A 15,563-nucleotide genomic window follows, 5' to 3' on the forward strand; every position below is an offset into this window, starting at 1 on the left:
GGAATTCAGGTCACTAGACTACAAATACACGAGCATTACAATGTCATCCCAGAGGAACTTGATTCTGGAAGGATCTGTGAAAAGGCACATCCTGCTAATAAGGATGCAGATTAGTTATGTGCAGTAATATTTTTATGTCTTTATATGGATATAAATTTTCCTTTGACAACAGTAAAGTGCTTATTACTGCCCTGACAGGTAATATTAGCTAATATAACCATATGATTTTAACATTATTTTCAACTCTACCTCCTCCTTGCACACAAATTGCCTTGTTAACACTCAGAATTTACAGAAAAAGATGTCTACTGGCAACAGGAAATTTTTTCCATTCAGGGCAGTCAAGAAAATATACCAAATGCACATCTCCCAAAGCAATAATCTATACAGTAGGCCCTTTTTCTATTAATTCTGTGGAAGACTCCTCAGAGACAATGCACTGAAAATATATGACAGACTTCCTCAAATCTGATTAATCTCAGATACTAAAAAGCATTTGTAACTGTCCCATTAGGCAAAGAGGATCATAACCCCCTCCCCTCCCAAGGCCAACCTAAAATTTGTCTAGGATGGGGTAACAGATTTGACAACTAAAGGCTTGCAGGGCTATATTGGGAATGTAAGCAACTGATCCTGGCAGCTACCAAGACTCTATGACCAAATGAGAGAACGAGGAATTTCCAAAGGACTGCCTCATCCTATGGCTGGTGTTCAAGGGGAGTAGCTGAAATCATAGAATTATAGAATCATAGAATGGTTTGGGTTGGAAGGGACCTTAAAGACCACATAGTTCCACCCCCCTTGCCATGGGCAGGGCCACCTTCCACTAGACCAGGTTGCTCAAAGCCTCATCCAGCCTGGCCTTGAACACTTCCAGGGATGGGGCATCCACAGCTTCTCTGGGCAACCTGTTCCAGTGCCTCCCCCCCCTCTCCGGGAAGAATTTCTTCCTGATATCTAATCTAAACCTCCCTGATTTCAATTTATACCCATTCCCCCTTGTCCTATCACTACAGGCTCTTGTAAAAAGTCCTCTCCCAGTACCCTTGTAGGCCCCCTTCAGATACTGGAAAGCTGCAGTGAGGTCTCCTCGGAGCCTTCTCTTCTCCAGGCTGAACAAGCCCAACTCTCTCAGCCTGTCCCCATAGCAGAGGGGCTCCAGCCCTCTGAGCATCTTCGTGGCCTCCTCTGGACTCGCTTCCAACTAGTCTATATCCTTCTGATGTTGGGGGCTCCACAGCTGGATGCAGCACTCCAGGTGGGGTCTCACAAGAGCAGAGTAGAGGGGGAGAATCCCCTCTCTCAACCTGCTGGCCACACATGCTGCATGTTGGATCTTTCCACCAACTGCAGACAGCTGGCTCAGACAGAGACATCTCCATTGCGAGCACTTTGAGGTAAAGGAAATGACACTACCTCCCCGATTTGTTTCAGAGATCTTACTTACACAAGCCACAGAAGCAGCTGTGATGTTCAGCCCTCAAGCAATGAAAGCTTAGAATGCAGACAAACAAGCAACAGCAACCCAAGCTGGGCCACAACTTCCTCCGCCCGTGATGTTTCAATTCCTGGCTGTGGAACAGGCAGTTACACACAGCTGTTTCTGACTGAACAACTTCATATAGCTGCTGAGGAATTATTTACATCCTTTTTTTCCCCCTTTGGAATATTACTTCATTTTAAACCTAGAATATAAAATGTTTGACCACAAACTATTACAATATCAATCCTGTTCTATCCCTTGACCAGTGTATAGAACCACTGAGAGTGCAACCCACCTGTTGTTGTGTCAAGCCTTTAAAGAGAGCTCTGGTAACGTTGATCAAGTTTTTTGATCCAGAAACCTTGGCGTACATATCTTTAATGCCAATCAGTTTGCAGATGGTGATGATAGCTCGGTGGCAATGAAGACCATACCCTGGGGAGAAAAAAAATATGTTAGCATTATGTGATTATTTGTAAGCATACAACTTAGCTAAAGAAAAAGAGAGAACTAAGACCTCTTAGTCATTTTTGTTACCTAGTATGTTAGAACATATTATGTCTTCAAAGCTGCAAAACCATTCCTGGAAGACCATTCTTCCCAGTCTTTGCAGCCATGCTAACATAACAAACATGGTTCTTTTATACTTAGCACTTTGCAAAACCAAATGAAAATGCCACCACCTATATAGTCAAAATATAAAACCACAAAAACTGCAACCTGAAGAACTGTTTAATACCACAGGTTTGGGCAGTATTCCTTAGAAGTACCACTGGCAGCTTTAGAAGAATCTTCCACAAACATACTCCACCACTCCTGGGAACACTCACCAAAATGAAGGTGATTTCTTTCTCCCACTCAGCAGAAAAATAAAATTGTACTACATCATCATCATAATATTAACAGGGAAACAAGGCAACAAGCTACTTGAAAGAGTATTAAAAAGAAGCCATTGCAAGGGAAAAGGACCTAAATGTAACTGGATCTTGACCAAGACTGTGGCCAAATAAAACCTACCACATTTTTATTTTATTCAGCTCTTAGTAAGCAAAGCTTTGAGCAGCGGATGTGGGACGAAAGCTGTCTGCAATCTGAGGAGGGCATCAGTGGCACCCACTTATATCAAATTCACACTTTGCAGGTGACCTCCAAACCGTCAACCTGTTACTTGCTTCCTGACCCAGAAACAGCAATGCACCACCTTCACAGCCTATGCAAAATACAACAGCCACTAGACACCAGCCATGAAAAAGTTATGCTTGGTCTCTTCAGGTTACAAATGCCAGCAGCATGCTATGCAGCATCAAGAGAATTAGGCAGCACAGATTACGAAGGCACTGTGTAGAGACAGCGCTTCCTTTCTCCTGGCCCATCAATCGGCATGAATTACACTTGTTAATACAATAGTGGCACCACATGAAGGACAGGGAGTGGAAATAAAGCAGGTAACACACTCCTCGGAGCTAAAACTACAATGGAAAGACAACAAAATACCCTCTATAGCTCCAGCAAAAACACCAATTATCTTAATAAAGCTTAAAGAACAAATGAGTGTTGCCTCACTCATTTGTTTTCAACATACTGTTCAAAGCAATAAGGTCATCAAAAAAAGTTTGTGTGTGTCTGTGGAAAACACAGGCCAAATTACAAAAGCTTGAAATTTGTAGGTGAGTGGGGAGGAGACCAACATATTTCAAAATTCACAACAACAACAGAGGTTTGCATGTCATCTGCATCCCTCTCCATCATGGTGTTGTATTAGCTCCAGTGCATAATTATAGTACATTAGCACTAATTGCAAATAGTTTCTTAGACTTGCCAGATTTTAATGAAGGAGTTATTTTTTGAGAACTCTAATTTTGCTCTCTTGTTCCCCAGAGAGATTTGTTTCATGTGGCCTGGCTCTATTAATCTTTAAAAATTGGTTTGTGATAGTTCTAATGTATCTTACTCAAAAGCTGAAAAGCCAGGTTATTAATTAGTCCGCTCTGCGGGACAGTCTTGCTGCTGAGTAAATGAGGAAGAAAAAATATCTATTCCAGTGCTGCATGTTTTATTGTGCCAATATGTCCCTTTTTCTTTTAACCTTCAGCTGGAAAAGAAATCATAACCATCCAAAGCCATTTGCTCTGCCATTTGAGAAAACACCGTTTTCTATGTCACAAGGCAAAGTCAAGTTTTAGACACAATTACGTGCGAATGACCTCTGAAAGCCCGTTTGCCCAAGTTTCATTTTCAGTGACTCAAAGCATTTCATTTCTGGCAGTTTTACGTCGCTCTTCTCCCACCTCATCTCAATCAGGTTGCTGCAGATGGTTAATACGTGAAACTCAGAAGCCAGCAAACTAGTCCGTCAATCACTGAACAAACTTTTATTCCAAACACAAAAGGCAAGGATTCCAACTTGGAACTCCAGCTGTGGAGACAAAGTTGTGCTCAGACGTTTCTGTCTGTGGCACTCGGGCTGCCTTACTGCGATTTAATTCACTGAGGCCTATGTAAGAGAACAGGGTCATTCCCACGCGACAAATTTCCTCGCACGGAAGAAGTCACAAAGGTACCCAAAAGAAGCATTTAGAATGTATCCATCCTATAAACTAACACAACCTGATACAGGCGATGGATGTTAGGTTTTCTGGATAGCCGCAAACAAGAGTTTGGAAACCGAATATCCACCTTAAATCCACACTAAGGGACGACTCTGAGCTAAGTTTGCGTTCACATGACATCACTTTTTTAACTTGGATCTTCACTTGTCCGATGTAATCCTGACTATATATATGATCAGAGTTTTCTCCACTCTGCAGGGATTAGGAGTCAATTCAAGAAAGGAACATTTACGTGTAACAGTGCCTTTACCTTTTCTACTAAGACATTAGGCTTTGTTGTGATGATTTGTTTAGATAGCTGCCTGGGTTCTAGGTACAGGAACTGGAAACAAACTGCTAGCTGTAAGGCAAAGCGAGAGGCTTCAGTGTGCATAACTATACAGCTGTAATACCATCAGCAAACAGAAGGAATCTTTCACACTGTGAGCACAGCCTGCATATGCCACAGTCTAATGTGAAAACTATCAATAATGGTAATTTCTTATACCTATTAATTACAGCCACAGGGTGCCAGTGCTGAGCTTCACAGCCACATAAATGTATTTGACAAACTGTTCTGCATTTCCCTTTATTAATTCACACTAGGAACTAATTTACACTACTCAGAGATGTATCAACGTGGCTAGCAGAGCAGTCTCGTGACTACTTTAATTGTAAAAGCAAGTCAGAGATGAAGATTAAGAGCTGTATGCACTCCAAAAGGCAGCATATTCTGCAGCACAGACAAACAATACCCCTCATCTTTCCATCCAGCTGGCACGTGCTAGAAAGAGGAACGATCTGGAACGGGGGCAGATACGAAGTTCAGAGCCTGCCTCAGTTAAATCTTGATCTGTATGATGTCCACAAGTCATTTAATTGTTCTAAAATTCCAGCCAGCTCCCGCTGCTGCTATGACTCCTTCCCTTAGAGTAGAACACAAAAGTCTGTCAGGGACTAAGTTAAATCAGCAAGAGCTTTAGCTATACCATCCCTAAAAACTCAGTCTTGCATAAACATACAATGTTACAGCTTGTTTTCAGCTCATGAGGACATAATGAAGTCTCTCTCTCACACACACACAACTCATCTACAAAATTTTAAACACTGATCTATCATTACTGTTCTTAAGGCCAATGATGCTGCTGTCCAGAGCACACTGGACAGAAGCATCACTTTTTCTTAAACAACATCAAGCCTGTTTGAGTGTCGTGGAGATGCCGAGAGTGATCGCAGCCCAAGAGTGATCGTAGCCCGAGAGCGATCGCAGCCCGAGAGCGATCGCAGGCCGAGGGCCGCAGGCCGAGGGCCGGAGCCCGAGTGCTGCCGCAGCCGATTCCGAACAAACCCCGTCAGCGATAGCAGCCCAGGAAAACTAAACAACCCCACCAACTCCCTCACAAACCGGCCAGCACAGGAGTCAGCGAAGCAGCTAACGCAGGAGTCAGGGGGAGGGTTAGCAAGTGTACGGGAGTGAACCAGAGAGAGTGAGGGAGAGAGTAATGGCTCCCGGACCCCCTCCTCGCCTCTGCCCCCCGCATGACGTACTATGGGATGAAACACTCCCTTGGGCAGTTGGGGTCAGGTGCCTGAACTGTGTGTCCCTGCACTGCCTGCAGCGAGACAGTGAGAGCTGGGAACGCACCTGCAGTATCAGAAGCGGAGAAAGACCTTGAATCTGGTGCAGGCATTCCCCAGCGCCAGCTGAGAACTTATCAGTGCTGCTCTCTGCATCCAGGAACAGCTTCCTAGCAGCCACGGTAAAGAGAGTTAACTCTTTCCTGGCTGAATCCAGCACACTGAGGAAATGCATAATCGAGTCCCACCAGTTGTAAAACAGTGAAAATATAAGTGGGAATGCGTTGCCTGGTTTTTGAAGGATGCTTGCATATATGTGAATGTGCTGTGTACCTGAAAAGGCTAGCAAGACGCTCTGACAAGGCAAAGCGCTGACCAAAACTGGCAGCGACAAGCTACCAAGGCTAAGGTGCTAATGTGACAGAACCGGGCTTGTATGCTGACACAGTTTGGCACGATACTCTCACCAACAAACTAGGGAAATAGGAACCAGACAAAATCATCATGAAAGCCTGTATCCTCATTACCAGCAGTCTGCTGTCAGGCCAAGAGCATTTTCCAGATAGGATCCTGCTGTGGATTCGTTATGGCTTTAATACCTGCAAGTATCTTCATTAACGACTTGGATGGGGAAACAGAGACTGGAAAAAATGAGTTGAGGATCTCATCTTGTGTCCTGGTCCCAGGCAGCGATGAGCTGCTCTCCTCGGGCAGCCTGTTAGACTTTGTTTATTCCATAACACATCAAGCTGAGCGGTCACTGTTACCCCCCCATACCAGCGGCGCTGGGAGCGGGACAGGGGGAAGCTTGCAGAGGCTGGATCCCAAAGGTGTGTGTGGGGGGTCACCCGGGATGTGCCTGCCGGCAGCGCGGGGGGTTTTTTCTCCTGGTGTCGGGTGATTAGCAGACAGGGACTTTTGTCAGGCAGATTGCGCTGGGAAGGGGCAGTTGCAGCTTTTCCTTCCCCCTGCTCTCTGCTCCCGGGATCAGGGAGAGGGTTTTTCTCCTCGGAGCTTTGGATTTATTTTTGCTTGCTGTCCTGGAACCTGGCTGTGTCCACAGGTGCTGAGATCCTGTGTCATTTGTTCTATTTTTCTGTTCTTTTAATTACTTATTAGCAATAGCATTGTTGGTAACTCCGTAAGTTTCATCTATAAAATTAAATAGTTCTTATCTCAGCTTTTTACAAAAAAGCTCCCTTGTTTTTTTCCTCCGACCCTTCCTCACTGGGAGTGGGGGGTGGAGTGGTAGAGCCACTGGTGGTGCTTAATTACCTGACAGGGCTAAACCATGACATCTTGGGAAAGGCTGCAAGCGTACAGGAGGTCAGAAGGAGAAGTGAATGTAGGTCTGATAAACTGGAAACAGTGTTTGAAACCGAAACACGGGAATCCAACAAAGACAGATGCAGACTGCTTTGCTGAGAAATCAAAAGCACAAGTATAAAATAGAGGAGACTGACTAAACAGCAACTGGTGATTGCAATGGACCACAAAAAAAGCCCCCAGACATCAACAGAATTATCCTGCCGCAGCACACTTGAAGCCTAGAACAAAATACACACTATATAGCCAGATGTGGTTTCAAGCAAAGCATCTGGGTCAACTGACCCTGAAGGACGCAAGAGCACTGGGAGGACACAGTGACTGACGGTGGTGGGCAACTCCCTGCTGTGGGGAAAAGGCACCTGTCTGCTGACCTGACATCTAGAGAAGTCTGTTGCTTGCCAGGGGCCTGGATCCCAGATACTGTGGAGAGGTTTCTGTGACCTTGTTTGAGGATCAACATGTGCTTGGGAGAGATGGGATCCACCTTGCTAGGGGGGACAAAGGTATCTTTGCCAGTAGGATGTCTGACGTGGTGAGGACGGCTTCAAGCCATGAACCACAGGGGAAGGAGAGAGTTATTAGCAGCCATCTGAGGGGATGACACACACGGTTGGTGAACAAAGTGTCTGGAGTGATGTGAACAAATGGAAAAGCAAAAATCATCAAAACAGGGCTTGAGGGTGGTCACCTCCAGCATTTGCATGTAAGCAGCAAGTGCCTGCAAGGCACAGTTCATGGAAAAGTGCTCTCTGGGAAATCAGCGTGCTCAGGTGCCTCTCTGAAGTGCTTCTACACTAATGCATGAAGCATAGAGAATAAACGTGGGGAATTACAAGATCTGTGTGCAGTTGCAGGTCTACGGTCTTACTGAAATCACAGAGACGTGGCAGGTGGCTAACACGAATGAAGTGCCACAGCAGCGGGATACAGGCTCTTTAGAAAGAACAGGTTGAGAAAACAAGGAGGTGGAGTTCCCCCTTACGTGAGAAAATAGCTGGAACGTGTGGAGATCTGCTCTGCCTTGGGGATGGGTGACGAGCTGAGAGCTTAAGGGTAAGGCTTAAAAAGCAGGCAAATATGGGTGACATTGTAGGGCATGTCTGAATGCTAAAGAACACCTGATCAGGAAGAACAAGTGGATGAGGCCTTCTACAAACAGCTAGAAGGAACCTCATGTTCAAAGGCCCTGGTCTTCATGAGGGACTTCAACCACCTTGACATATGCTGGAGAAAAAATACAGAAAGGCATAAGCAATCCAGGAGATACCTGGAGTGCATGGACAACAACTTCCTGGCTCAAGCGACAGAGAAGCTAAAAAGGAAAGGTGCTCTGCTGGACCTCATACTCACAAACAAGGAAGGGCTTGCTAGGGATTTTAAGGTTGAAGGCAGCCTTGGCTGCAATGAGTATGAGATGGGGGCGTTCAGGACCCCATGAGGAAGAAGCAGAGCAAAAACCAAGACCACAACACCAGACTATATTCTCTGCAAGGATCTGTTTGGAAGAATTCTGTGGAATGAGGCCCCAAAGGGAGGAAGAGCCGAGGAAAGCTGGTCGTATTCAAGGATCACCTCCTCTAATCTCAGAAATGGCCCAACCCAACAAGCAGGAAGTCAGGCAAAAATGGCAGGAGGCCTGAATGGATGAACAAGATGCTCCTGGAAAAACTCAAACATAAGAAGAAGATGGAAGCAACGACAGGTAACCTGAGAAGAATATAGAGGCACTGTCTGAGCACAGAGGTGCAGTAAAGAAAGCCAAAGCCCAACTGAATCTGGCAAGGGATGCCAAAAGCGACAAGAAGGGCTTCTCCAAGTATCTAAGAGGCAAAAGGAAGACTAGGGAAAACCTGGGCTCACGTTGAACTGTAAGTCTCACTGGGCAGGGCAACAGTAATGTCAGCTACAAAAGGATCCATCCTGGGAAAATAGTGGAGAAGCAGTTTGTTTCTCGAATCTAATAAAAAAATGGAAATAAATTACAACAACAGTCTGGTGAAGTAATATTAACCATAAGGTGACCCTGATTGTTCTTGCTTCTGAGGTTCAGGAACCTAACGTGCCAGATGAGGTGGGAAAGTATGTGTTAGTCTGTGTTCCACTACAAGAAAATAACATCTAACATGAAGCTTCCATTCCCATTTAACAGCAATAGTATTGTTTATACATGCATGGTCAAATATGTAGTTCAGCTGTGCTACTGGTGCTCTGTGCATGTTTTAGCTTCATTATATTGAAGACCAAACTGGGGTTTCTTTTACATGGTTATCTTAAAAATTACAGCCCATCTTATTTAATTTACCACCTTAGAGCTCCTTCAATGCAGAGAAACTGCAGAAAACTAAATGGTAAGACAGGCTGACTCCACACGTGTTAACTTTAAAAGATTTTTCTCAGCTCATGCTATCACTTTACGTCACACTGATTAAAGAAAACCTTCATTCCAGAATCAAAATGTCATCTAATAAAAATTGTGTTGAAGGTTCATAGCACTTTCAGATACTATCAAAATACATTAGTAACTCTGAACATTAGTAATTACATTCCCACATTATTAATGTGACAATGCAGAACAAGAAAACCGGATAACAGAATCAAACAGTATGTCCAAAGCATCAATGCTTCAGCTTACTCAAAGGTTGTACAAATTGATGAACTGCTGTCCCAGTATGGACTACGGAGGGACAGGCACACAGATGCGGCCTGCACTCTGATTCCCATTAAATAATGCAATGAGCCTGTCAGTTCTCCAAAGAATGCATGGAGCATATGGTGGGAAGAAAAACCTGCAGGGTTCTTCTGCTATGCTATTAAACTTTTCCACATCTACGTAATTTAGAGCTGAAGGAACTACACTTAGGAAGCATGAAAGAAAACCCCAAATAGAGCTCCCACCAGTGTAAGAGGGACAAACCCCGATTTACAAAAGCCATGTCATCAACAGTAGGTATTTCTAATGAAAAACAGTTGATCATCTTCAACATTTACACTGTGACAGCCTAGCGGCAAATGAACCATCTCTGAAGTAAACAGACATTGTAAAAAGTTAACTTCATCAAATAAATACCAGTTGGCAATTAATAAAACTTCAAAATTTCCAGGCAGCTTTAATTACCTTTGTTTTGCTTCTTCATGCGGATGTTTGTGCTTTTAAATCTCACTGAAATGTCATGGTAAACTGGGTGGGAGAAAAAAAAGGCATTACACCTAAATTCTTCCTTCTATAAAAGCTTTAGCTCAGCACATTTAAAGAGTACCTTTCTTTTTCAGAACTGTGAACGGGAAGTTGCTTTTACTCTCCCCTAAGTTCTTTAAAGAGAAAGGTTACTCTAGGTACATTTCTGGAATAGATGAGGAATGTTTACAGACCTATGAATAATATGTTACTGCTGCATACAAAACCAAGCTTCACTTGAAAAATACCAGGTGTCTGCATGCCTCCTATGATCCTCATTCAGTTTTTAAGTGAGCTCCTATGATACAATTTCACCTTCTCTTCCCCATACTCAGAGTTTTCTAATAATTCAGCTTTTAACCTAAGATTTCCCCATAGGATTCAGCATTCTTGCATTTTCCACACAGAATATTTACCATTCTAGTTTTCCTGCTTCTCTCTGCTTCAAAAGGAACCCCAAACTCACGTCCTCTGGCGGGTGGCTGTTACCTACATCTGACTCAGTGGCTCAGTCTCTGCATAGTGGTTTCTAGCACTGCAGTCAAGATGGCCCAGAGAGGACCTCTGTGTTAAGTAGTATGGAAAGCACCATGTGAAACACCACCAGTTTTTAATGAAATCCCCAATCTGTTAGTGTGAAAGAATAATGCTCAAGGAACAGACTCATGGGGATAAGTGCAGTTTTGTATTTGTAAGCTAAAGTTTTATTGTACTGAATATTTATCTACACAATGTCTTGGTTCAGTATTCATGGAAGGTACATTAGCTCTTACAGAGGTATCAATACCTCTGTGCTAGTACTTCTGTAAGGTATTCTATCTTTCAAAATTTTTCTGAAAGATAAGTGAGTATTTGATACACTGGTACCATGCCTGACACCAGAGAGGACTTGTAAGGTATTAAATCAAATTAACAAAGAGCTACCATGAAACACCAGACTGACTTCTCCAGCCCACGTTCTCCCTGGCTGCTGGGCTTTGTCAACATACATGGATTGAGTCAACAGGGAATCATTCCTGACATACAAAGGGGAAAAGCAAAGAGGATTTCACTGTAGAGGAGGGATGCCCTGACAGTATCTGAGTTCCTTAATTCAGACTGTGCCAGCAGAGATCTAATCTCGCTACTACCCCCTTCCCCTGCTCCCATTTTTAAAGAGCCTGAAATATTATGCATTAAGTATCCACATTTTAGACAGAATTACAGAACAGTTTGGGCTGGAAGACACCTTTAAAGGTCACCTAGTTCCAACCCCCTGCAATGAGCAGGGACACCTTCCACTAGACCAGGCTGCTCAGAGCCTCGACCAATCTGACCTTGACTGTTTCCAGGGATGGGGCATCTGCCACCTCTCTGGGCAACCCATTCCAGTGTTTCACCACCCTCATCATAACACTTTTCTTCCTCATATCTAGCCTAAATCTGCCCTCTTTCAGTTTTAAACCATTACCCCTTGTCCTGTTGCAACAAGCCCCACTAAGAAGTCCAATCCCATCTTCCATGGCAAAGGAAGTGAGATCAACCTCTCAATATTTTAACAACAACATCTCATATTACATAATCTTAACTTTTCTTCACGGGCCTTCCTGCAACTGTTGATACAAACCTGAGTGAAAGTAAAGAGTAAATGACATACTCATTACAGGTAATGGCGATATATTTTACACACGGATTGGCAGACTATGTACTCCAACATTACCACTGTCCAGCTAAAACAGTCTGGGGCTAAGATTTCATACAGCATACTGAAGAAGCAAAATAATGCCTGAAGAGTAACAATACAATTCACCAGATCAGAAAAGTTTTAGTTAACATCTTTTTATGCTTTGTAACTAGTTGCAACCAGTTGTTACCGGTACATTCAGTACTTATTGAAAGCTAAAGCGTCTAAAAAAAAATTGTAACACTTACTTGTGTGGTTCTGATACAGCTCTATAAAATGTAAGGACTGTATTGCTTTATTCTTTGCCTAAGGAATAAAAACAGAAAACATTTTTTCTTGAAATTTTCTGCAAAGGATTTGAAATTTACCATTGTTCAGTTAACCAGACAGAAAAAAAGCAAGAAAGGAAACTTGGGAAAACAGGTTTGCCACATCTAAACTATTACTTTATTGAAATGAAAACTGTTCTCTTTAAAGAGCTGCTTTCTCCCAACAGATTTAATATTTTTTAAAAATTCTCAATATAGTAATGACTTTATCAAACTTTGTGTATTTTAGAACTGCTGCTTTGATAGTTTAGCATTACAACATGAACTAGACTAATATAGATGGACAAGTAACATCTTGAAGTCTAAAGGTGCCTTAATAAGGTCATTAAACATGTGCAAGACAAAAATTCCTACACACTAACTACATAACCTATATAGATACTGGAACCAAGTGAGTAAGTGGGGATAGGTATATGTCATAGCAAAGGGTGTAGAAAGAAAAAAGCGCATCAACAGAATCTCATTGCAGGGCAACTTCATCACGTGTGTCCAGAGAAGGGCAACGGAGCTGGGGAAGGGTCTGGAGCACAAGTCCTGTGAGGAACATCTGAGGGAACTGGAGTTGTTTAGCTTGGAGAAGAGGAGGCTCAGGGGAGACCTTATCACTCTCTACAACTCCATGAAAGGAGGTTGTAGCCAAGTGGGTGTTGGTCTCTTCTCCCAGGTGACAGGATAAGAGGAAATGGCTCAAGTTGTGCCAGGGGAGGTTTAGATTGTATATTAGGAAAAATTTCTTCACCCAAAGGGTGGTCAGGCACTGGAACAGGCTGCCCAGGGAAGTGGTTGAGTGACCATACCTAGGGGTACACATCTGTGTAGATGTGGCACTTAGGGACATGGTTTAGTGGTGGACCTGGCAGAGCTCCATTTACCGTTGGACTCTGTAGTCTAAAGGGTCTTTTCCAATCTAAATGATTCTATGATTTGTTGTATCAAGATGGACAAATCATGTACATGGATTTACTTCTTTGCACAGACTGCAAAAGATGCTGGTATTTAAAAAAAAAAGTGTAACTCTGAATTATTTGTGGTTGTCATCAAGCAACAAATAGTTCAATCAACATACTTTCCGTAATGCATTCATCCTGTCACCTGCCTTCCCCATGGCAAAACCTGCAAGACAGAAAGGAGTCATTTTATTACTGAGAAATAGATGAGGGAGGATCTTCAGAAAGCAAAGGGGAGTAAAGAGAGAACTTCACCATCATGTTTAGTATCTGTTATTTCTACTCCATTACATGGATCATACTCAAAAAATGGTCCAGAGAAAACCAAAGAAACCACAGAAAGTACCAGTTTAGGAGTTATCAATACTGAACAATTGGATGCTGTGCTCGTTTTAATTGGGACAGAGTTAGTTTTCCTCAGAGTAGCTAGCATGAGGCTATGTTTTGGATTTGTGCTGAGAAATTATTGGTAACTATTGTTTTTAGCTAACGAATGTTTGTATCAAGTCAGCGATTTTTTCAGTTTCTCATACTGCTTCTATGACCCCAGGTTCTCCTCTACAAGAAGCTGGGAGGAAACACAGCCCAGACAGCTGACCCAAACTGACCAAAGGGACATTTTATTCCATAAAATGTCATGCTCAGTATTTAAGTTGGGGGGAGCAGGCTGGGGGTCTGGCTCTTGGGCTCTGGCTCTGGCTCTGGGTGTCAGTCAGCAGGTGGCAAGCGGTTGTATCATTTGGGGTTTTTTTCCCATTATTTTGATTACATATTGGTAGCAGCATTATTTTCATTACCTGTTATCAGTAACAATATTAGTATTGTTAGCATTATTAGTATAATAATTTTATTTCCATTATTTCCAATTGTTAAGCTATTCTTATCTCAACCCACAAGTATTCCTGCCTTTTCCTCCATTATCCTCCCCATCCCACTGGGGGAAGAGGGGGAGGTGAGCAAGCAGCTGTGTGGTGCTTAGTTGCTGACTGGGGTTAAACCACGATAGATGCCAACTGCTTGTTGTCAAATGAAAACAAGTAAGGTTTAAGTTATTTCTTCAGTGTATTTGTCCAAACTTGTTCTGAATAGCTGAACAGTGGTGACTGCTTCAGCCAAAAAAGAGTCTGGTCTCTGCTTAAAATGAAAGAAGTGAATGAAGAAAAAAAAGGAAGCTGATGCAAATACATCAACTATATTTATAGAATAAGTAGCTCCAAGACCCTAGAAGCAAAGGAGACTGGGTTTCTACTAGCAAAACAGAGAATATAAAACCCAAGTTTAACAGAAAAGTGCATTTGCAAAAAAGCATGCCTGTAGAACAGAGAAAAAAGAGACTGCCAGTTTACAAACTGCTACCTAATTCTCTCTGAACCCTCGGACTGACTCCTATTTACCAGGTCAACTATGGAAGCAATGAAGACATTTCACAGTAGTGTCTGACTATTTGTAGTCAGCTCAGAGCAGGGCATCAACTGACTGTATAGATTGCGTACGAGGATGCGACAACCGTTTTTACAAACTCAGTAATCCAACAACATCAAGGCATATTGAATTAAAATCATTAACTACACCAGATCTAGCTTTTTGGTCCTTTGATGATTCTCTTGTGTCAGCTGGAGCTGTGGGTTACCTGTATCCAAAAATCAGTGGTACTGGACCCATTGGCCAACTGACTCACTAATTTCATGCAGATGTTACAGGTGAAATGGCCTGGAAGAGATCTAGGAAAGAAACACCATCCTGACTATTGTGGTGCTACAAGCAAAGACGATATAAGCAGAAGCCTGAAGGCTGCTGTGGAAGAAAGAGTCAAGCGTAGTGTCTGCTATCAGCTACCTCCTGAGACAGTTTTCCCTGTGCATGCATCATGCATCCAGAGGTCTCTGTCACCTTCTAACTATGGCACACGAAAATGCAAGGAAACGGGTATTCTTTTAAACACACACCCCCCGAGCACAAAAGCAGTGTGTTAATGCTGTGAAGTCACACAATAGATTAGAAAACACCAAAAATTAGGTTACCTGGGTAACCTCAATTCAATCATTCGGCACATAAGGATTAAAGTGAAAACATGTTTCATGAAAAAGCTTTTCAAAGAAAGGGCAGGAAGATTTTTTTCCAGAGTCATGGATCATTCTGCTGGACAACTACACCTTCCTCTACATATAACTTTTCCTCCCCTCCCAACCGCAATTAAAATTCAGCTTGAGGAACACATCTGGACTTGAATCTTTCACATAAATGAAGTTCTGCACAACTGCGGTTGACTGGAAATACAGTTGTCTTATTAAGGCTCCCACATACATCCCACCATCAGAGACAGCTATTCAGCTTACAATAAAAGGAGACTATTTACATCTAAAAAGTGGATGCTCTGCATATACAGTGAAAGCAGGATTTTCTTTACTGAAGTCACATAGCAATACAAATGCAATTTCCTGTGCTCTGTCACCAATACAATACATGCCACA

At 42.9% G+C, this 15,563-nt stretch overlaps 1 protein-coding gene across 1 annotated transcript in view; it reads right to left on the reverse strand.

Annotated features, from left to right (window-relative positions):
* MRPS5 (mitochondrial ribosomal protein S5) overlaps positions 1–13,258 on the reverse strand; it is a gene marked incomplete at its 5' end in the record, with an annotated part of 13,733 nt that extends 475 nt beyond the window's left edge. Inside the window, 4 exons of the mRNA XM_010154387.1 lie at positions 1,779–1,918; positions 10,094–10,156; positions 12,065–12,122; positions 13,212–13,258. Coding sequence (XP_010152689.1) covers positions 1,779–1,918; positions 10,094–10,156; positions 12,065–12,122; positions 13,212–13,258 — 308 coding nt within the window. The remainder of the gene's footprint in view (positions 1–1,778; positions 1,919–10,093; positions 10,157–12,064; positions 12,123–13,211) is intronic.
* Positions 13,259–15,563: the final 2,305 nt, after the last annotated feature.

Source organism: Eurypyga helias, unplaced genomic scaffold (genome assembly GCF_000690775.1).
Source record: "Eurypyga helias isolate BGI_N326 unplaced genomic scaffold, ASM69077v1 scaffold9376, whole genome shotgun sequence".
Lineage (NCBI taxonomy): Eukaryota > Metazoa > Chordata > Aves > Eurypygiformes > Eurypygidae > Eurypyga > Eurypyga helias.